The 23,218-nt window shown below is 27.4% G+C and overlaps 2 protein-coding genes across 6 annotated transcripts; both read right to left on the reverse strand.

Moving 5' to 3' along the window:
- Nucleotides 1-3,339: 3,339 nt before the first annotated feature.
- On the reverse strand, nucleotides 3,340-15,515 carry LOC100163218 (kinetochore protein NDC80 homolog). 3 transcript variants are annotated; one of them, XM_016808241.2, is made up of 15 exons: nucleotides 15,425-15,515; nucleotides 12,806-12,939; nucleotides 12,439-12,714; nucleotides 12,246-12,360; nucleotides 11,448-11,670; nucleotides 11,109-11,272; nucleotides 10,764-10,875; nucleotides 10,583-10,695; nucleotides 9,872-10,004; nucleotides 8,956-9,161; nucleotides 8,397-8,618; nucleotides 8,206-8,310; nucleotides 6,559-6,674; nucleotides 6,364-6,466; nucleotides 3,340-3,572 (listed from the first exon to the last, which is right to left on the reverse strand). In XM_016808241.2, exons 2-15 carry the CDS (start codon nucleotides 12,901-12,903, stop codon nucleotides 3,510-3,512), a joined length of 2,049 nt encoding a protein of 682 aa, XP_016663730.1. In that variant the 5' UTR covers nucleotides 12,904-12,939; nucleotides 15,425-15,515; the 3' UTR covers nucleotides 3,340-3,509. The 3 variants fall into 3 exon arrangements, with proteins under 3 accessions (XP_016663730.1, XP_029343080.1, XP_001946571.1); XM_029487220.1 differs by lacking the exon at nucleotides 15,425-15,515 and adding an exon at nucleotides 13,306-13,529; XM_001946536.5 differs by lacking the exon at nucleotides 15,425-15,515 and adding an exon at nucleotides 13,251-13,529.
- Nucleotides 15,516-15,715: 200 nt separating this feature from the next.
- Nucleotides 15,716-20,520, reverse strand: LOC100572260. 3 transcript variants are annotated; one of them, XM_003240692.4, is made up of 7 exons: nucleotides 19,741-20,520; nucleotides 19,435-19,586; nucleotides 18,966-19,130; nucleotides 18,008-18,555; nucleotides 17,195-17,279; nucleotides 16,027-16,090; nucleotides 15,716-15,953 (listed from the first exon to the last, which is right to left on the reverse strand). In XM_003240692.4, exons 4-6 carry the CDS (start codon nucleotides 18,520-18,522, stop codon nucleotides 16,034-16,036), a joined length of 657 nt encoding a protein of 218 aa, XP_003240740.1. In that variant the 5' UTR covers nucleotides 18,523-18,555; nucleotides 18,966-19,130; nucleotides 19,435-19,586; nucleotides 19,741-20,520; the 3' UTR covers nucleotides 15,716-15,953; nucleotides 16,027-16,033. The 3 variants fall into 3 exon arrangements, with proteins under 3 accessions (XP_003240740.1, XP_003240741.1, XP_029343081.1); XM_003240693.4 differs by lacking the exon at nucleotides 18,966-19,130 and having other exon boundaries at nucleotides 19,741-20,510; XM_029487221.1 differs by lacking the exons at nucleotides 18,966-19,130; nucleotides 19,741-20,520 and having other exon boundaries at nucleotides 19,435-19,697.
- Between the last annotated feature and the right edge of the window lie 2,698 nt (nucleotides 20,521-23,218).

Genomic DNA, 23,218 nt, shown 5'->3' on the forward strand with positions numbered 1-23,218 from the left:
CAATACTTTTAATATATTCAGTCCAGATATATATTTTAATACAATTTTTAATTTTTGTTTATTAATAAACATAGATTGAAATGGTTGGTGCTATATCTAGTACATCTGATGTTAATTTACCAGAAAATATTGAACACAATATTGTCGAGTCTGAGGTAGGTTATATGTGTATTCTAACATATTAATTGTGTATCATGAAAACGAATTCAATATATAATAAACAATCAACAAACAAAATAAATACTTTAATTTAATGGTTAATTTAGCTAGTTTATTATTGTAAATTTTATAATTTTTAGATTGAAATGGTTGATGCTACATCTGATATTAATTTACCAGAAATTGTTGAACAGATTATTGTTGAGTCTGAGGTAGGTTGTATTTTAACATATTAATTGTGTATCATGAAAACTAATTCAATGTATAATGACTAATGTAATCAATATTTTTATTGTTCTTTCTGTTATATTGGTTACATTTTAAAATTATTTTATAATAATTTATTAAAATATAATATAATATTATGTATAAATTGATGATTGATATAATTGATTTATCAAGTACCTAGTTAGTTTGGATAATATGTAATCTTAGTAAAGAGAAAAAAATTTTGTGTACCTATAGAATTCAGAAGACTACACTTAGACTGTATTATTTATTTTGCCCGGGGCCCCGCAAATCCTAGCGCCGTCCCTGATTGTATATAACCACGCTATGATTATTAAAATATTACAAAATATAATGTACATCAGCCGTCCATTTTTCAAATAAAGTTTTAGTGGATTTATTTTTTGATACGTAATTATTACGTATATTATTATATTTATTAGGTACGCTATTTTAGTTATATACTGTAGAGTGTAGGTACCTACATATTATTATAAACCTACCTATATATAATGCAACGTAACATTGCAATCTTATATTATTATATAAGCAATTATAAGTGTCATTGTTTTCCGTCGTGTATTGTACTTGAATTTACGTACATAATGATAATAATATGATACTTCAGCTAGGTACGTATAGTCGTGTGCTTTTCTTATAGGTATTCATTTCTCTTTTGTCGTCGTAAGTACATTATCAAACATTCAAGCACATCTGAAGAAAAACTAAACGAACACTATATATTGGTTTTTATTGAATCTATATAATATAGTATATAACTGTCAATTTATTTAAAATAAATTTTACGCAATGCACAACAATAGATACTTTTAAATGACAGAAATAGTACCTACTAACCTAAAAATAAGCAAAAGTAAAAAACACAGCTATCTCATTATAGACTTTTGAGAATACACAAAAAGGGTGGGGGCACATTTTCTTCTTCAGATCTTCTAGATTATCTGAATATCTACGAATTCTATGAACATTTCAATAATAATCCGTAAGACCTTAATACTTAATAGTATTCCTTAGTCCTTACATAGGTAAACTAAATATAACAAAGATCACTCCATCTATAACACGCTCGTTATTTGATGAGTAATCATTACCTATCGTTATTGGTAACTGATATATAATATTACCTATACAATTTATATGAATCGATATAAAAAAAAACTGATAAAATATTATTTTTTTTTTAGTTTTAATGTATATAAAATTATTATTTTAATTAGATAATCATTGTTAATAAAATGCACGTTGTTATTTATTCAATACCTACCTATCTGAGATTAAAGTATGTATCTATATAATATATGTATACATATTTATATACTATATAGATAAGTATATAAATTAGAAATCAGAAATTGTACTGCTGCATAAGAAACTTAGCTTATAAATAGTATGTATTAGTAACTATTATAGTTGCAGTACGGTAGTATGTAGTGTACTAGTGTTAGACTTTTAGTAATAGTATTATATTATACATATCACATATAGTAGTATAATACCTACTAAAGTAAGTATCTGGAAACAATCAGTAAACAGTAAATAGGTACTCATAAAAAATAATGGTCTGCAAGTTACAACCAACAATACAGCTGAAATATGCGTTATCAGTGGAGGGGGGCAAAGGGGAGAGAGGCAACTGCTCCTTTTGATACTTTACTGAGGGGGAAATATAGTGTATTTTTACCTTAGGTACAGACTTTTAGTTTTACCACAAACTGCCCCCCCCCACACCAACAATCAAACCCATATTACACCAATGGGCCACAACTTGATCATACTTAATGCCATCATTTTGTACCTATAGTACCTACTGTAATATTATAATTTATAATCAATTTGATGTACAATATTATTGATCAATCGTATTTTAGATTCTGAGTGGAGCGATGAATGTATTGATTTTACATGATGCAAATTTTTTAATTTTTAATTTTTTATCTGTCATTACCGTTTGGGGCATTAAAACTGCTTCGATTTTCTTCAACAGTATCTTGTATTCTTGTACGATAGGAAAGTGAAACTAGCTAGTGCATTCGGGAGGAGAAAATTTCAAATTCCTAATAGTTTTCAAAAACGTCGGGCAAAACAATTTATTTTGGTTTTTGGTGTAACTTTGAGACAAATTACTGAATATCTATGAAATTTTCACTGAATGTTTTTATCAGCAATTTCTATACAGGATAAAAATGTTTGACTTGTTTTAAGCTGTTGATGGCAGAAGAACTGAGCAGATTCGACGACATCGACAAGGAATAGACCATCGAGGATCTAGAGGGACTTTTGTTCCATGCGACATCAGTTTCAGTAGACATGTGGTATGTCTAACCACATGAAAAAAGAGTGTAGTTTACTCCGCTGAAGTAGAAAAGTTCCGTTGTATACCTACTTCATACTTGTATATAAGATATTATAGATATATAGGTACTTGTTAAATATTTAAATATTAGTATTTAAATACTTTTTCTGTATTTCAAATAGGTACATTTCAAATACTTTTGAACAGAAGTATTTAAAATATATTTCAAATACTTATTGTTATATTTTGTATTCAAAAATATTAAATACAAAATCCTTTCGAACAAGATTTTTAGTTTGGTTTTTCGACTAAAAAGAAATTGCTTATCGTCGACGAGACAATGTGATGATTATAAATATTGTTATAGACAAACATTTTTTTCTTCAGAACTCAAATTAATGATTGACCAATATATACAACTACAAACAGTATTCAGACATGTTTAAATGTAATGTAGATTTACCTCTATAAAATGTTGCTTTCAAAGTTTTAAATTCATAATAACTAAAACAAACAATACACCACTGTCCATTATACAGTCCCGCAAAATGAAGAAATTGAGACAAGTAAACAAAATTTTGAATTTTATTTAACTCGTTTAACCAACAATTGAGTGTTTTAAATAGGTACTCAAATAATAAACTCATTATTAAACTATTTATTGTAATTCAAAACGTTAAAATATTAATTGTAAAGTAGCATAATATCATTAAAAAATATAAAAATAAACTTAAATTAAATCATATAAGTATAAATGTTCAACCTATATAAATTATAATGATATTTTATAGCAAACAAATTATTAATTTTATTTTTGGATATAGTTGCTTTTAATTGACTGCATATTTTGTAATAGCTGGTCACTGGATGTCTGTAAATTGATCATGAAATAAAATAGAAAATATTTTAATAAATTATTTAATAAAAATATTCATAAAATGTGGTTCCATTTATTAAAAAATGTATTACATGATTATTTGAACCCTTGGCAAATTTGTTAAGTTGGCTATTCTTTATTATAGGTTTATCTATTGTTTAAATTAAAATATTTAAACTTGTGAAAACAACAACTTTCAAAAACAATTTAATTGAACAGACAATGATAATAATAATTTTTTTTCGTTTGCTAAAACTATTTGTTGGACACCAATACTTGCTTATTTAAAATGTTGTAAATACTTTGTTAAATTAATGTTTTTTTTTTCAGTTCAATATTTTTTGATTTTTCTATATTTTCCCAATTGGTACCTGTGATAAATTAACCTTTCTCTAACTATTACAACAATCTATGTTCAATACTCAACCTAAGTGGATCTGCATTAAACACTTTGATTGTTTTGTAAATACTTTGAAGAGCTACATTATTGTTGGATTAAAGTTTTAAAGGAAAACAGAATTTATACTGATGATTTTAATATAATTTCTATAAAATTAACTCATAACCCAGTCAATTTAGAAAAAATTTAGGCTTCAGCTTGAAAAATTTCCCAAAAAGCTGAATTTTGGTACACACTTTTATAAGATTGTAATAAACAATGTGTGAAAAGTTGACCGAGCGAACATGTGCAGGGGAATTTAACAATTTACTGCCCTTATGCCAAATAAAAATTGCCGCTCAATGCTGCAGCATAGTTTGCAGTGGCTTATGTTTGCCCCTGATCATGTGCGCATCAAAGGTAAATCAAGGTGAAAGGTCTTAAAACAAATTTTTAATGGTGTTATTATAGTTATTGCTTTATTCATAAAAAATACCAATAAGCTCAATTTTATTTAAAAAAAAAAGATTTTACCTAAAGACACAAACATTGAATTTAAATATTTAAAATTTTAGAAAGTCTTTATTTTATGTTGTAATAAGTTTTTTTGTATATTATTATGTGTGAATATAGTCTTTTTTTTATATAATTTACCAAAATACGCGAAAAATTCCAATAATGCTGAATTTTGGTATACCATTTATAATGTAATTTTAAACAATGTGTGAAAAGTCAACCACAAGATCATGTGCCCGTCAAAGGTCCAAAAAATAACTTTTTTTTTAATACAGTGAAACCTCGATAACTCGAACGTATATAAGTCAAATTTTCGATAACTCGAAGGAATATCTTCGCCCCTGCATTTCAATAAGTACACACAATATTGTCTATAACTTAAATTTTCAATAACTCAAATATTTTTTTGCCCCCAACTGATTCGAGTATACTACTGTATATTACTTTTTAATTGTCATATGATAAAAAGTTTTTGACAAAAAATTATAGAGGAAATAATTTTCTACAAAAAAAGTCTGATCTCATTTACACGTAAAAGTTATTGTACAAAATACAAATTTTTAAAGAAATACAATGTTTTTACTAAAAAAATAGACTGCGTTAATATTTATTATTTAGCTTTATACTGGTTATACAAAAAGAAATTTCAAACAAAAATAATAAAAATGCAATGGTTTCCACACCACCATTGAAGTAGAAATACTGATGATTTTTTTTTTCGTTATTTTCCCGGTAAACCTAGTACATGTATAATTGATAATTTTTATCTCATAGTAAGTTATCTATTCGTCAAAACAAAGTAATTAATTATCATATTTTAATTATTCAATTAATAACTTCGTTATCATATAATAGCAAGTCTTGAATTTATTCTTCTACATCTTTTTGGTTTCCGTCAACATTATAATATGCATCGTTTTCTTCAGATATTTCCACTACCAAACAGTTAAGTGGATTTATATAATGTATGTTGTCATTTAAGGATCATCAGAATTTTAATTTATGCATGATTGACCGCGGCAATATCCACAAATAACTGAACATTTAAATCTTATTTTTCTGCAACCGCAGTTAGTACTACAGACTTTTGTAAAGATACAAAAAAACATAATCATCAATTTATCAGGTGTGGATGTTAAGAACATTAAAGGCTCCAAAATATTATTATTAATATTGTTATTCATCTCTTACATAATTACCTTTATAATTTTTGTCTAAAACATTTTATTGTACGACCATTAAAAGGTGATAATTTCAAAAAAGTAATTTTGTGACCTTTAACCTCGAATAACCTGTGAGGAGCACATAATCTCATGGTCAACTTTTTACTCATTTTTTATAATTATGATATAATAGCTTGTACCAAAATATAGTTTAATGGGAATTTTTACCAAGCTAAAGCCTAACTTTTATCTAATTTGACTGAGGTATGAATTAATTTTATACATAAAAATTATATTAAAACCGCCAGTCTATGAATTCTTTCTTCCATTAAAACTTTAATCTTACAACAATGTAACTATAATATAGCTACAATATTTTGACAGTAAAAAAATCAAGTTTAATACAGACCCACTTAGATTGAGTACTGAACATAGATTGTTGTAATAGTTAGAGAGTGTTAATTTATCACAAGTACCAATTGGGCAAATATAGAAAAAATATTGAACTGAAAAAAAACATTAATTTAACGGAATTTTTACAACATTTTAAATAGAAAAGTACTTAATGGTGACCTACAAATAGATTTTGCATACAAAAAATAATATTATTATTATTTTAATTTGTATACTAAAAATAATCATACAATAAAAAAAATATTGCAGAGTTCGTTGATAATTAGGTTAGTGAAACCACCTGAATTATTAATAAATAGTAAATACCGTATACCTTAACAAACTCTTTTGTTTCCTCAATGAGTTCTGCATGTTTTTTTAAAGAGTTAAAGGCTTTTGTAAAGATGTAATTCTTTTCCTCCTCCATTTCACTAATCCTGAAAAAAATATATTAAATAAGTTAAATGATATTATTATTTATAATAAACATATAGTTAAGCATTTTAAACAATCAAACCACCATACTCACTGCTGACATAAATTATTTTTTTCTTCTGTTTTTATATTAACCTTAGTATTATCAAGATTAATACTTTTCATTTCAGCTTGAATCTCATACAATCTATTTTCATGATCTTGTTTTTCCTAAAATAATCATTGGTTATAAATGATATAATAATGTAATAAATTTAATTATAAAAATTAATAAATATGTATTATTATAAATGGAGTATTGTAATTAATGTAGTAGGTACATTGGATACTACCAATTTAATCTGACAGCCAAATAATAATTAGAATATTATTATGCATAACCAAATAATTTTTCAAACAATCAAATAAACCTAATATTGTTTCAAATTATCTACACAAGGTTCAAGGTTGAATAGTTCAAATGTGATTGGACCAATTAAATTGATTTGTTCAATAGTCACGGTTTTAAAGTTATTATGACTAATAGATATCATCTACATTATTTTCATTCAAAAGTATGTGGTTCTTCTATGCATGTATAATTGGATACATCAAATATATCTATTAAATAGGAGTACTGGGTGATCAAGCTTAGCTCAGGTTATTTCTCAAATATGTTAAATTTGTTTGACAATTGTATTCCAGCTACTTCCTTAATATCTTTTCGATCAGGGATGGATGTCATTCTAATAAATTAATCGGAGAACCTAGACAACAGACTGAGGCCATGACATCTTCAAAGTATTCAGAATGTATAATATCGAGTATGATTTAATGGAGAAGGTAATACAAGCATTTCCCCAACAATGGCAAATTATTATTATTAAACTTGATTGTCTATAAAGTTGATAACTAATGTGTAATTATCAGCCATAATAATTTTTAGAATAGCCCTAATCCAATCAATTTGATCTTATATAACTATTATTCTTATAGTAGTATCAACAGGTACTGTTGAAATAAGCATTGAAAGATAGGAGTTGTATATAACGACTTTCTATAAAATTAAAAAAATAGAGCGTGTTGTGCCTTATAAACAATTCTATATTGAGCTAATTATTGGATCCTTGTAATATGACGATGACTCACATAGGTATTTTTTAATGGAATATTCATCAATTATCTAAAAATTCTTTGAGAACAAAACATTGTGTAAATAAATGGCTCAACCTGTTTGTTTCACAAATGAATTTATTTATTTTATGGTATTAAAGATTTTTGCAACTCATGGCGTTTTGGAACAATACATTTTTATGAGTAAGTAACCAGAAAATAGCTTTTTATCAGTAGGCATTCTTACTCAATATTCGAACTTTTACGTTTCCAAACTAGGTACAGTTCAAATTATTTCAGATAATTGAGTTACTACTATATATATTTTTAATATTTTTAAATAACTATAAAAACAACACTTAAGAAAAATAGATTATTACATTTGTAAACTTTTTGGTCAAGAACATTTCTTTATTCGTGTAAATTAAAAATAAAACTGAAAAAGGTCAATATTTTAAAATGTCTATAAATAGATCAATTATTTTGGCAAATACTAAGAATTTCTTACTTTAATTGAGCGTATTTATCGTTATACCTAACTAAGAGACTAGAAGGATTTATATGATTGTAAAATATTTAAGTTTTGCCTTCCTGCCAGTGAAGGTTTAGACACATCTATACCACATAAGAACATTAAAATAATAATTACCTCAAATTGACGATCAGTGATTTCTAACAAACGTTTTTTATCAGCATCACGTTCAGGATCTAATTTTTCAGCGATTTTCTTCAATTTGTTATACTCCAGCTCTGCCTAAAATCACAATATTTTTTATAGTCCATAGATACACGTGACAATTTTTTAGCAGTATACTTATTTGTTTTCAATGCATTACTTACTGAATCTAGTTCTATTCGTATATTTGCCATTTTGTGTTCAGCTTCTTTCAGTTTTTCAACACTTTTGTTTTTTAAACTTTTCAGTAATTCATCAACATCTTTCAAAGATTCTCTTATGTGCAAAGCAAGTACATTCTTATCTGCTATTGCGTTTTCAAGTTCAGGTAATACAACCATATTTTCTGCACACAGTTTATTGTACTGTACGAATAATTTGTCCAGCTAAACAATACAAAGTTAAAAGTATATTATCACGGTAATTACAGTAATTACATCTTAGTTGTTACTAGACCATATTCCATAAATCATAAAATATAAACCAAGTAACAGAAAATACAAACATTGATAAACATAAATATAACATAATATGTTCACGAAAATAAATATTTAAAAGTAAACAAAATATATTATATTCAATTATAGATTCTGAGTAAAATAAAATAGTTGCAACTAACAATTATTAAAACATAATGTAATACCAATCAGTAGCTAAATACAACCTATCATAATATACGCAATACTTTTTGGGAAAGGTAGAAGTTTATTAATTTATACTAACTTTTAATCTAACATCAACAACATTTAAATCTTCAGAGTACACAATATTTGAGTATTCTTCTAAACAATTTGTTTCATAGTGTATGTCTTGTTTCAGACTAATTATATCTTCTTCAATATTTTTTTTATCATCTTGAGTAATCTGTTGACCATTAATGCAACTGTTGACCGCATTCAATTCCCTTTGTAAGTTTTCAATATCTTTTTCTAAACAATAATTCAAATAATAATATAAGTATAAAAAATATGAATTAACAGGTTATAGTTTATTGGTCTACAACTAACATAAGTTATCATACAAATCTAAATTTGTCATGGTCAATATAGAAAAGAATACTATGACTCATATAATAGTAATTGTAGGTGGCTACCAATTGTTGTCTGGTTTGGTCAGGTTAGACCTTTCAATTAAATTAGTTTTTGTTGGCAGCTTTCATTTCAGACGATCAGCCGCAACTTTTACCGTGTTCATCTTAGCAAAATGTGTTAGCCTTTGTTGAAATAATAAGAGCGTTAGCACTTGGTGTATATTAACCACATTCATTACCGTTGCCATGCACAAAATTCTACTGCCTGAGGTTTCTCTTATGAGACATAGTATTTAAATGTATTAAAAGTGTATCAATAATAATAAATGAATAACTTGTAATTCTTTTATTAATACACTAACTTTTTATAGTCAAACTTTAGAATTCTCAAGAGCATAATCAAACCAAACATAAAATTGAAATACAAATAAATTTGAATGTATATGTTTAGGCTATGATTTAATTTATTTGGTAAATACATCATTACGAATTACAGCAATTAGGTTAAAAAATAATTATATATTTATAAAAATATAAAACAAAAATTAAATGTGTTGCTACTATACTCAGTATCATAAATAAATAGGTTAATAGGATTGAATTTAATACCTTGAAAAATACGTTCATCTTTTTTCTTTGAAATATATTCCTGTACTTCTCCATAGCAAGTTTGTAAATCTTTAATATATTTTTTTGAGCTTACAATATCTTTTTGTAATGCAGCTTTCATAGCTTTTATTTCCTAAAAACAAGCATATTCAAATTATTACAAATTCCTTGGACATTTATAAATAATAATAATAATTTCGCAAATACAGCATATATTTTATAATTGAATGTTTACACCTTGCATCAGTATCTTCTATTAAGGACTAATATAATAATAAAAATGTAATAATACCTAATTGACTTTCTACCGTGTGTGCAGTTTCTGTATTACAAGTATTACATGCATAAAAATTTGCAGGATTCAAATTGTTTAACATGTATTGTTAAATTTGAGTTTTTTAAGTATTATAATTTATAGTAAAGTTATACTCAAAAAATGTTGATACTAAATTTAAAAATCAGATAAGTTAATACAGATAAAAAAAAATAACAATAACCATAACACGTTGTAAAAGGTTAATTTATCTGAAAACACAAAAACATTAACATATAACATTTATTTAATTTAAATTTAAGCCCTGCTAGCAGGTCCCTCGATTTTCTATTTAATAAAATGAAGAGGTTTTTCCAGTTTTTTTTTTCCTAGAGTAGAATAAAGTAGGTAACTGAATTATTATTTTCATAGTATTAATGTTACTTATTTAACTATACCTCCAATTTTTGTTCTTCAGTAAGGTCATTTAGTAAATCTAGCTCCTCTTTATGACTATTAACTTCTGTCTCTAGTTTAATCAATGCTTCCTCATCAATACCAAGTGTCTTTTCTGAATAAAATAATAAACAATATAGTATTACAATTACAACAAAGTAAGATAAAATAACATTAACAAACTATAATTGTCCAGCAAGAGCTCTTCTTGTTTCTTCAGAAATTCTTGATCTGTTGGTTTACTAGATCCTCTACTCTCAACTTGATATGAATTTAATAAAAACGGTAAGTACATCTATAAACATGATTTGTATTTATTAAATACAAGCTTATTAAAAATGTATTTTTGTAATAAATAAAATAAGCAATAAATGTTTTATATAAAACTAGAATTATCTAATTATTTAATCACTAAAATAAATAATATAAAACAATTTAAGTTAATATATACTTACATATATTCCATTTTAAAATAATTTTAAATATTAAGTTTACTTATAAAACTTAAAATAAGATTGTAGTAAGTACCTTAAATTCCACTGTTTGTTCATAATCTTCGTCTTCAGACTCATCCGGATCAAGGATTGTTGGATACAATGTATCCATTACATTGAACCGATTTTGAGTTTCACATAATTCTACTAACCAAAGTAGTAAACCAACTACTTGTGGAAAGGAATGGCTAGCATTTACTATACAAATATTAATAAAATAAAAATAAATCATTAGTATGTATCTACATTTAAAGGTTATTGTTTTAATGGACATTTACAATAATGGGAATAGCGTATCTATTAAACTTATAAGTAATAAATTTTAAATTTTAATATAAATTAATAACAAATGCTAAATAATAATAAACATTACCAGTAATAAGCCATGATTTATCCACTTTTCCTTTATAATAGTACTTTTTCATTATTTTGGGTAATTCTTCCATGTATTTGCTTTTATTTAATACTTGATTTCGGTCTAATTTATGTAATAAATACTCGCACATATCAGTAAACATAGTAGTTGTCATTGGCTTCATACTACCATTGTTCAGAATGTGACTTGCGTTAGGAGCAGTCAAAAAATAGTTTTGAATCTACAAAATAAATTGTTAAATTCTATTAAATAAAGCTTATTTTAATTATAATTTATATAGTACCTTTAGAACTTTATAAAAATTAAAGCAGTTAAACAAATACAACATACCCATATTACATAATGTTAATATAATGTAAGTGACTAGACTAAATAAATTATAAAAAACCGGCCAAGTACGAGTCAGACTTGCGCACGAAGGGTTCCATACCATCATAAGCCATAAACATGTTGGCAGCACTGCTTATATTATAAATTCTAGGATTTTTAGTATTTGTTGTTATAGCGGCAATAGGCACAGTTCGCCATACCCTTGCTACGCCACTGAATAGGTCAATTCATTCTATTATTCTACTATTAAAACAAAGCTTAATGTGAACTGCTGAGCATTCATTTGCTATGTTATGTATTTGTAAGACAGAGACAATAAATGTCGTCCTCTAAAAACTTTATCTTACACTTATTTAAAGTTAGATTTTTACACATGCAATGCCAAAAGTTCAATACTTATTCAAAATATGCAAATAAGTACAGTTATCTTATGAGACAGAATAAAATGAAATATTTATTTAGTACTTTATGTATAGCTGTTTGTTGAAAGTCTTTTTCAGTCAATGGTCGCACTTCTTTTCTATTCTTAAGTACACCACCATAGTTACTATAACGTGATTCCGAGCTTAACCTTCGATTCCTACAAAAATATTAATTCATATTGTATGATATATATTTTATTAATTTGAATTTAAAATTCAGTGAATAATATAGTTACTTGTAACTAGAATTTATTCCAGGTAAATTTGGATTAAGCCCAGGTGTAACACATGGTGTAGACGCAACTAAATTAATACCAGTAATATTCATGTTAGTAGTTGAACGAACTAAAGTATTCCTCTGCTGGTTGGCTGGTTTCTTCACTGTTGATGACCATTGTTTTGGATCATGTGCGGATAAATTGTCTGATGATGCAGATCTTTTTTTTGCTGAGAATCCCGGTTTCAAGAGCATTGATTTTTTTTCCATACCACGACTTTCTCGACGACTCAATCTATTTTTTAAACAAATTAGTCATTGTCATAATAAATTTGCTTCACAAAAATGTATTGTAAAATAGTTATATTAATTAAATCAATGAATACCTTATATCATTGCCATCAAATGAATTCTGTCGTCCAAAAGTACCGAAAGTGTTTCGTCCAGCTGCTGACGAACGTCTTCCAAAAGATGCCTTCTTCATTATTTTATGTTTTTAATTCTTTGAATGTGTTTAAATCTATAGAAATACAAACAAAGAAATATAGACATTTTTATAACTTAAAGTAACATTTTTTTTTTTTTTTAATTTTATCACTAGGTACTAGTAAAAACTATAATAGTTTGACAATTACAATATAGTAACAATCATAACAGATTATTATATATTATTAATATTATTATATTATATTATATTCTCAATAGGTATTTTATAAACAACAACATATTGAGTAAATTAATATTATAATTTATAACAGTAATGACTTAAATCATTTTTAAAAACTGAAATTTCAATAATTATTGTATTGTAAACTATAAAATACAACTCACATCATTACAAGCTAGGTTCATAAATCATCAACACATAAATTCAAAATTGTACTACCTTCTGAACAAGATTAAAATATTCACAAATAGAAAATAGTAACCACGCAATAAATGTTGACAACACTTTTGTATATTTGAACTTTGTACTAATGTGACTATGTAAGTATCGTCTACACTATAAACTACTTTAAACTCTGAAAATTGAAATCTAAATATCTAATTGTAATCATTACTTTGAACTTCGAAGATATGATATTTCAAAATAACCGAAAAGGTATAACCAGTAACCACTAACCCATAAGAAAGACAGTAAAAAAACCGGTTATATTTTATCACCATAACTAGAAAACAATCAGTTAATATCAGTATAACATGGAAGAAAAATATTATATGCGTTTATGACACATGTAGATAAAACAATTCAAAATTCAAAATTGTAGGTTTCTACAATATTATGACTACATTGTGTCATTGTTGTTCAAAGTTTCAAACCTTAGGTCAAATACTGTAAATCATTTACAGTATTTGCTTAGGTTTCGTCATTTCGATCATAGAAAATAATGATTAGCAGCACAAACTACGCTCTAAGGAAGTGTAAGAAATTGATTTTAAGACAGCCATATACTAAAATATGGCAGTATTGGCGTATTGCATTTTATATTGTGGCTGCAATATAACAAATTATAAAATGCAATACCGCCATAACGTTAAATATTGCTGTTTTGCACTCAACATACCACACGATAATTATATTTAATTTAGTGCAAGAATACTATATATCTTGAATTTTGGCTTCAGTGATTAATTGGATAAATCAAAATAAGTATACTGCCATAAGGTAAATATGGCTCTCTTGCTTGGAAAATTAGCTACAAAGGTAACAATTAAATACTGTCATACTGACATCTTTTTAGTGGCTAAATGAAAAATTATATTGAATATGGCGTTTTTGGATTTTATAGAGCTATTTTTTTACCATTCAAAAGTATTTAGTCATACCTAGGCCCCGGATTTATATGCAAATGCATGTTCTTCTACAATTCACCTAGAACAATTTTGATTATAAATGTCGAAGTTTCGTAATGTGTAGATTCTATGGTTCAATTTTTTTTTTTGCATATTTTAGCATATTTGAATGAAAATGCATATTTATTGATAGTTGCATAAATGTTGCATATTCTACAATTCATAGAATTTACGCCTGTAAAGATACCTACTGTCGATTATAAATAACACATTATACATCCATAAGTGATCGTCAATCGACATCATCGTTATCGACGGCCAACGAATGACGACAAATATTGGATTTTTTAGTGGAAAATGTATTATTACCCAAACACGTCCACATTAGATAACAGTATAGTATACTGTACAATACGTATTGGGTAACACAGAGTTTAGTTTCTATGGTCTTTATAGTGCGTAGTGTACAGTGTACGGTATATTTTGTTTAAAAAATTTAACTTGCTACATTTATTTTTATGTAATGCCTAAAGTAAATAATGCTTCCCAGTACGTAAATGAATATCCAAACATATTTAAAACAGACGGAAATATTTTATTTTGCAATTTTTGTTTCAATTCGAAAACTGGAAATCCATATTTATTACTTCATGCTGGTACTCATCCAATAATAATAATTTAATATAAATAGTAATACTTTAATTAATTTATTACACTTTTATACTTAAAAAATGTCATTAAAAATGTTATTTTGCATTTTTTTATTAATAAACAATTTTTATACCTAATATATTGTTAATTTATAAAAAAAATTCAATTTGCATATTTTTTGCATATTTATGATATGAATCGGCATATTTTATAGATTTTTATTGCATATAAATCCGGGCCCTAGTCATATCTCAAAATTGATAATTTTAGTTTTTTAAAAATTTAGTTTAGCACCCAAGAGAATTTTTCAATTTTTTTTTTCGGAAACCTATGTATTACAACAAATTGAAAACGATGGTTCCAAAAGGAATTAGAGGAAATCATTAGTTTTTATGTTATAGCCTTACAAAGTTCATGGATTATTCATTACGTACAATACTACAATTTGCCATGTTACATATTTGTAAGCAGGAAACAGCGCATGCGGGTGTGGCGTCCTCTTAAGAACTCAACACCTTCAAAACAAGCATCTATTTAAAAGTCTAGACATTGCCACACACTGCAGTGTTGATGGAAAAATTCTTTTGTCTTGGCTGTGCCGGTGCCAAACTTCGGACTCATTTTAGTGTCACAGTGTGTTGGGACCTTTAAGAAGGTGTGACAATTATTATATGTATTTAATTGTAATTGTATCATGTTTATTTGAAAATTCCATATAATTTAAATTGCACACAACAATAATTATAATTTAGAAAATAATTAAATCCAATGCTGAGTATGAAACTTGAGTAAAAAATGTAAATCGCCATGTTAGTTTATAACATTGAACAATAATAGACCAATAAACAATGATTAAGTAACACAATTAATTTAATTGATGAGAATAAATTTTCAATTAATTAGTAGTGGATAAAAATTACACCATCTTATTGATAAGTTAGCTTGAGGGGACTTGCTGAACATGACCATCATTTTGATGACCAGTTCACCTCAAGAACTTATAAAAACACTAACAAATCACTGTATCCATTCATCTGCTGCTCACATTCCCTAATCAGTCAGGTTGTATCTGCACGTACCATATTAAATCTAGTAAACAGTTAAATATATTAGTTCATCGCAATTGAAACAAATAATATTCAAAAAAAAATCAAGAAATTACCAAGAGATCATATTTTATGAACTGTAGAAATTCTATTAATTGATTTTGAACAATAATCAATTGTCTGTAAAAAAAAAAAAATACATATAATAAGATTTTAAATTACAATATAAAAACAACTATACAAAAATTGTAAAACAAATTATTTTTTTCGTGTCAAAGTTACTCTTCAAGAGATATTGAACAGTAATCATGACACATGAAAGTTAACCATGGAAGTTTAAAATCAAGATTTACGATGATAAATTTAAACACGATAAGTATTAAACAACACACAACAGAGTATTAGTATTTTAAGTAATAACTACTGTATACCAAGCAATGCTAGAATCGGGGATAAAATAGAAGGGAGATACAAAAGTTTAAAAAAATGTGCATATCTAAGTACAGTAGAACCTCGATTATCCGAACATGAAAACTCGTATCCGGCCGGTTTATCAAATTTATCAAAACTATCGTTTTTGGTTTATTATTAGTACAGGTTATGTATGTATTTTACGTGTAAATAAAATAAATGTAATGTATTTCTTATAATGTATGATAATGTTTCTGATAATGTAATGTATGTATGTATGTAATTCTAATAAAATATTTATAACAATAATAAATATTTAATTATAAAAATAATAAATAATTAATACTTATGTAGTTCTAATTTTTTTTTTAAATTTCCAATATCCGAACTAGGTGCGGTCCCAATTAGTTCGGATAATCTCGAGGTTCTACTGTATTTAAAATATGTTTTTTTGATTAAATATTCTAAATAAAAAATATAAGAATAACTAAATTCCTCTTCAATTCAAGCACTGATACTGAGGAAATTATTTTAACCATGAACTAAGAAAAAAGGCCATAGATAGAACAAGGAAATAAATCAATTATTTGTTAATAAAAAACAATTGACATATAATACAATATTACGATCAAAGACATTAATATGGGAAATGACGTCATTGGCCGAAAAACTCAAAAATTCTAGTACAAAATGTGTTTTTTACTATTTCCTTACATGATTGTGGGTATTAACAAAATTTCCAATTCAATAACTTCATAGGCGCAACTAGCATTAAAATTATGGGGGGGGGGCTAACCCATAGTAGCACCACTGAATGGCGTCTTTTCCTAATTATCATCTTTCATGTTAATATATATTATTAACATAACTTACTAATCGCCGTAATCGTAATCTTCTCATTCTTTTTACTCTTGCTTGTGTCTGTTTAAATGTATAATTTTTAGCCGCTTCTTGATGCCTGCCAAAATTATAACAAATAAAAAGATATTTTAGAGTATAAGACAGTGTCGTATTACAAATTGTCAATTAAGAGGATGTCAGGGCACTATTTGTTTTCTCTCTTTGGCCCACACGCAACATAGACAATACGCGTTAACGCAGAATCATTTTTTCTATGTTTTTAAGTAATTTTAGAGTAAAATCACCCATAACAAAAAAGATTGAGAATACAATTTTTGAGGTGATGACATATCAATTTTATATTTTATTATTATTTGACTTTGTATTTGACTTTCAAAATAAACAGATGACAAATCTGTCAAGAGAGAAAACAAATAGTGCGCTGACATCCTCTTAAAAAGAAATAATAAAATTATTCTTGCCGTAGCTATTAAATGTTTAAATAAAATATTCTGACTAATATAATTCAATAATCTATATACAAATAAAAATTCAAAATTAGGTAAAAATGCATGTTACCCAAACGATCATTCAATATTTTTATTCAGCCAAATTAAGTTGTGAATCAATTTGAAGTAGAGGTGGGAGGTAGAAGTTGGAAGTAGAGGTCAAACTGTTCAGAGATCAAAAATTCAAACCAATCTTAGGGGTTTGGTTTGAATTCAAAAAACAAACCTAGTTTTATAAAATCTGAACCAAACCAAACTTGAATAAAAAATTAAACAAGCTTTGAAAATTGTTTACCTAGTGAATAACTATATAATTAACCAATAAAAATAAAATTACCTAATTATTTCGCTGTTATAAATACTCCGAACAGACTCTGTTCTAATTGGATCAAGACATCTTTCACCGAGAGCGTCTCTCAATAATGGTACATTCAAGTCAATTACTGGAGGATTGTGATTATGAGGAGTTCCAATTGAAATTCGTTTATCTGTCTCGTCTTTATTAATTGATGCAGTACCATGACACATCCGGCGACTTGGATTTCTTTGTCGCTCACATATTAATGTTACTTTATTGACAAGTAACTTTTTTTTATAATATTTATATCCAAAATCATCTACATATATTTTTGTATTGCGTTGAATGCCGGGGAGAATTCTGTATATTACTGGTTTATTAGCAATGACTTCATCAGGAACAGATTCATCATCATCATCTATCATAATGACTGGTATGGTATAGTTATGGTCAATGAACGGGTATGGACCATCGATTCTTTCTTCAACATGTTGAATGTAATTGTGGTCAATTAAATGCTGATTTTGAACTCTAATATGATTTTGACTATCCATATGTATGTAACTATTTAACTTATAACCTAAACACTAAACAAATTTGAAAAATTGTTAAATAAAAACATGAATATAAAATATAATTATAAATTAGTTGCCAATTTATTGCAGGGAACACTAGATGGATTCAAAGATAAAATTAATTAGTAAGATGAATTCTGAATTTTGAATACTGAAGTTAAAATATAGAAATCTTATGACAGTCTACCAAACAGTATAAAAATAAAATAAAAAAAACAGCAATTACTAATTGAATACCTGAAAATATTTAGTTTCATACATAATTTCTACTAAGTCCAATTTTAAATCTTAAAACTTCAACTTTGATATAATTAAATTTAAATTAATGCAAAACAAGATTTAGTGGTCTACTGCCTAGTATGATTGATTCTTAAAATCAACTATTATCAATTAATTAATATCAATATCTACCAATTATGTACCTGATGAATTAATTTGAAGAATTATGCTATCATCCTAATAAGTACTTCATTTATGGCAGGCAAATATGTAATTGATTGTGTTTTTGTATTTAATATTGTGTTTAACATTTCAAATTGGGAGCAAATTATTCTTTAAAAACTATCATAACCAATACATCACAACATCTGAAACAAATTTTATATAGAGGTTAAGTACTGAAAATTAAATAAATATATAAGTTCTTTCTATGATTTTTAGGCATAGAGAATTGAGGGATATATTCACTAAAATTGAGAACTTTTAATGCAATTTAAAATTATACTGTTTAGTATTAATGTCACAACAAAATACTTTTTGTACATAGTTAACACAAAATTCTTAATACGTAAAATCAAAGTACTGAAATATAGTATACAAAAACTTTTATAATAAATTCTGAAATGCAGAAAAAATCAGTTGAATTTAATTTAATTTAGGTATATTACTTACCATATTATGGTGAATGTGTACTTTTACTTTGAACAAAATGTGGATAATCCCGATCAAAATTATATTAAGTACAACATATTAGACCAGACAATTTATTTTAATTGAATTAGTAGGTTTTCATAGCAGCAAAATACAAAACACAATGCATTTACCTATCATAAACATAAATTAACTATTAGTTGTTTCAAATGAGAAGGTTAAGTCATCACCACCATTGGTATTTCGTGACACAAAATGATTTATAAACAATATAAAGCCTACACATTTATATCATAAATTATTTTAAAATATATATTATATACCTACCACAAAATACAAATAAAAGTCACCTAAAATTATTAAAATGGTTAGTACTATATATATATATTTAAACTAGAGCTCTGACAATGAACACATTATTATAATAATATAATAACTGCTTAAATACTGTTCTGTTCAAAATATATACGGTCATTCGAATCTGATTTTCTCAGAGTTTCATATTTTAGTTATTTTACACTTCACAGACTAGTGACTACAAATATGAAATAATATGTCTATATAATATATTAATATGTCGTCTACAACCGTACTTCTGACTACTTGATTAATCTTATCAGCTATAACTGTTACCAGGGGCAGATCTGAAAATATCACCACAGAATATAATCTAATCACGTTTATCAAATTTTATGTTGGCAGCACGAATTAATCTTAATTCATAGACCTATTAACCATAGGTCTATGCATGACAAAATAAATAGGTATGTCAGCAATATTACCGGTTTAGACACAAATTGCGCACCCACCCTCCGCCTAACCATGAACTGTGACGTAGCATTTCTCCGGTTCTCATTGGTCCACCGCCGTCACTGCCGCAATTGCCGCCGCCGACGAAGACTTCACCACCGCTACACCGCTCAGCCTGTTGGAGAAATGCTTACGTCACAGATATGCGTATCACGAGTTGGCGAGTTGCTGACATACCTATTTATTTTGTCATGGGTCTATGTCTTAATTCGTGGTTGACAGAACATTTTACGCGGTCATTTTTCGGCCTTATATCGTAATTATAATTAACACTGAACATTAGACTATTAGAGTAATTTTCTATAAATATGTTATATTATATTTTATATATTGCATATTATTATAAATATGTTCATGACAATATATTATGATCTAAGCTTTCGACTGGGATCCTTAGCATTTTTCGGACTATAGGTTAGGTACCTCAAACTTATACTCCGGCCCACGAGAGTCCGACCGTAAATCGACCGCAAAAACACGTCCGTCGCCTTTTATTACGCGGTCTATTAACAATAACATAACAATTAAATAAGTTAAGTAAATTCTTATTTCACCAACACGTTGATCAAAAAAAATACTAAACGTGTCCAATAAAAAAAGCTCCAACAAATTGTTTGGCAAGTTAACTACAGTCTACATTCGTTCCTAAAATTTTAATGCGTATACCTACTACCTATACCACTACATCGAATTATTTAAAGGACCGGCCTCTCTACAGGACCGGCTCAAGCGAAAATAGTGAACTAGGCCAAATGACATTTTGCCGTCCCAAACAATATAATATTATCAGAATTATTTTTAAAATGCCACCCTCTTACTAAAGTGCTGCTTAAGTGCCGCCCTAGGCGTGGGCCTATGTCACTTACCCCTTGAGCTGGGCTTGCCTCTTTAGCACTCCTGGCGAACAATTCACGCATTAAATACCGTCAAAATTCGACTCACTTTTCGACGCCTAGTATCTATAACTTACTGTCTACACCGTATTATCTAACTACATCGTTGGTCGGTGTGTACTGCCCCCCAGTGGTGTATTTAGTATTATTTGTAAGAGGCGGATGACAAGAATTTTAACTTACAGATTACGATGTAATAATTATAATATAATAATAGACATGTATTAAAAGAGCCATGGGGGCGGATTTGTCCCCATATCCGCCCCCGTAAATACGCCCCTGCTGCCCCCATATATAAAATAAGTACATTTTCTAAAAATTCCGCTGTAAACACTATAACAGCTAGTGAGCAGGTTTTTGTCTAATATTTGATGATTACATTTGACTCCGTGTTCCTTTACAGGCTACCTATAATAATTTATACCACAGTCCACAGAAAAGATGATATTTCATTTATTCTGTGCTATTGCTAAAGACCGTCACGCAACTATAGCCGTGGTCTGGAGGTCACGACTCGGATTCATGACAACTTACGGCTGTAGATCTATACGACTATAACGAGTAACAAGATTCATTTCAAATTTTCATTCTTTCGAAATTCGTTGTGTCTAGTGATCTATGGCCGTATTGTTTTTAGTTTTTATTACCCCAATCGTTTACTTATTTACTTACTACCTTGTACCTATGTATTTTGTTAGTAAATAATAATAATATATTTTATCATCATATATAACAAAGAAAACAATACCTTCATATTATACAAATTAATTTTACATATGATAAAACCCTCTCCAAAAGCTAAGCTTGTGTTTATTGGAGCAGGTGAGTTCATAATAATGAAAAACTAAATTAGTGTTATACAATATGCCTAATTACAATTAATTAAAATATAATATTTATAATACCTATAGGTTAGGTAATACATATAAGTATACTTATTATTATCCAGCGCTACGGTCATGGTGCGAGCTAAGTAAATAAAAAATTTATAGCAGTGGCACGGCAGTGTTATTATTATCTCGTAGGCCGTAGCAGAAGTTAAACTTACTTAAAAATTATAATTTAAAATTGTTAATTTTGGTGTTTTTTTTTAACCAGACCTAACTAATTATCTACTGAATCAATATTAATACCTAATAAATTGGAAAAAATCAAAAATATTGTGCAGATGATCCTTTTGCAAAAATCATCGAAATTGTACTGTTAGAAATTAAGTTATTATAGGACACGTGCAAACTTTTTAAGAGCACGCTACACCCGCATATTGTGTTATCCCCGTCTTACAAATGTAAATCATAGCAAAAACTGTTTTTCGTGAAAAAGAATCGACAAGACTACAGTCATTATTAAGAAACAAAATGTTCAACACATAAAAAGGAGAACTTTGGCTGTGCAACGTTGTGAATTATAGGGGGGTTAATCCCTATGACCTCCTCCCCCATGAGCACGCCCATGGAACCTAGTGCTAAGTTTTCAAGCCTAACTTTTAAAATAAAAATGTACTTAATTTTTAAAAAATCATTGTCAACATTTTAACTTCAAATGCTCATAAAAGAATATTGTGGATTTACGCTCAACTTTTTCTTTTTTAATTACAGTAACAACAGCGTACGAGAAACCTGCAAGTATTAAATTTTCAAGTTTTTAATGGACTATATATTTTTTAGACATCATTGATAAATTAATTATAGATAGATACATTAGATATTAAAGAAAAAAAAATGTCTATAAATATCTCAATGACAGTCGAAGTATTTTGAAAATGTTACCATATTATATTGGTCATGCACTCATGCTAATACAAACGTTTGGTAAAAGATATCTACGGTTATTCATTTTTGTATTACTACAAAATATAACAGTGGCTTGGTGTGGCACAGTGGTCGCATTCAGTCACGACACGTCACACGTGTTCTGAGTGCACTTACCCGGGTTTTTAGTGACAAATCCTTGCCATGGATATACACACGTGCTCCAATCCAACCTTACCTTCCCTACAAACAGCGAATGGCCATAGTTGTTGGTCTTAAAGATCGATAAAAATAAATATATATATATATATAATATATAACAAAATCAAGTTGCCCAAAAACTTATTTTCT

Source organism: Acyrthosiphon pisum, chromosome A1 (assembly GCF_005508785.2).
Source record: "Acyrthosiphon pisum isolate AL4f chromosome A1, pea_aphid_22Mar2018_4r6ur, whole genome shotgun sequence".
Taxonomy (NCBI): domain Eukaryota; kingdom Metazoa; phylum Arthropoda; class Insecta; order Hemiptera; family Aphididae; genus Acyrthosiphon; species Acyrthosiphon pisum.

Coding starts and splice junctions, on each gene's coding strand:
- LOC100163218 (XM_016808241.2), bottom strand. CDS start 12,903: ATGAAGAAGGCATCTTTTGGAAGACGTTCGTCAGCAGCTGGACGAAAC. Junction 12,361..12,438: donor GGAATAAATTCTAGTTACAA/GTAACTATATTA, acceptor ATATTTTTGTAG/GAATCGAAGGTTAAGCTCGG. Junction 6,675..8,205: donor TCACTGATCGTCAATTTGAG/GTAATTATTATT, acceptor TGATTATTTTAG/GAAAAACAAGATCATGAAAA.
- LOC100572260 (XM_003240693.4), bottom strand. Junction 17,280..18,007: donor TATAACAGCGAAATAATTAG/GTAATTTTATTT, acceptor TAATTTTGGCAG/GCATCAAGAAGCGGCTAAAA. Junction 16,091..17,194: donor GATTACGATTACGGCGATTA/GTAAGTTATGTT, acceptor TTTTTTTTACAG/ACAATTGATTATTGTTCAAA.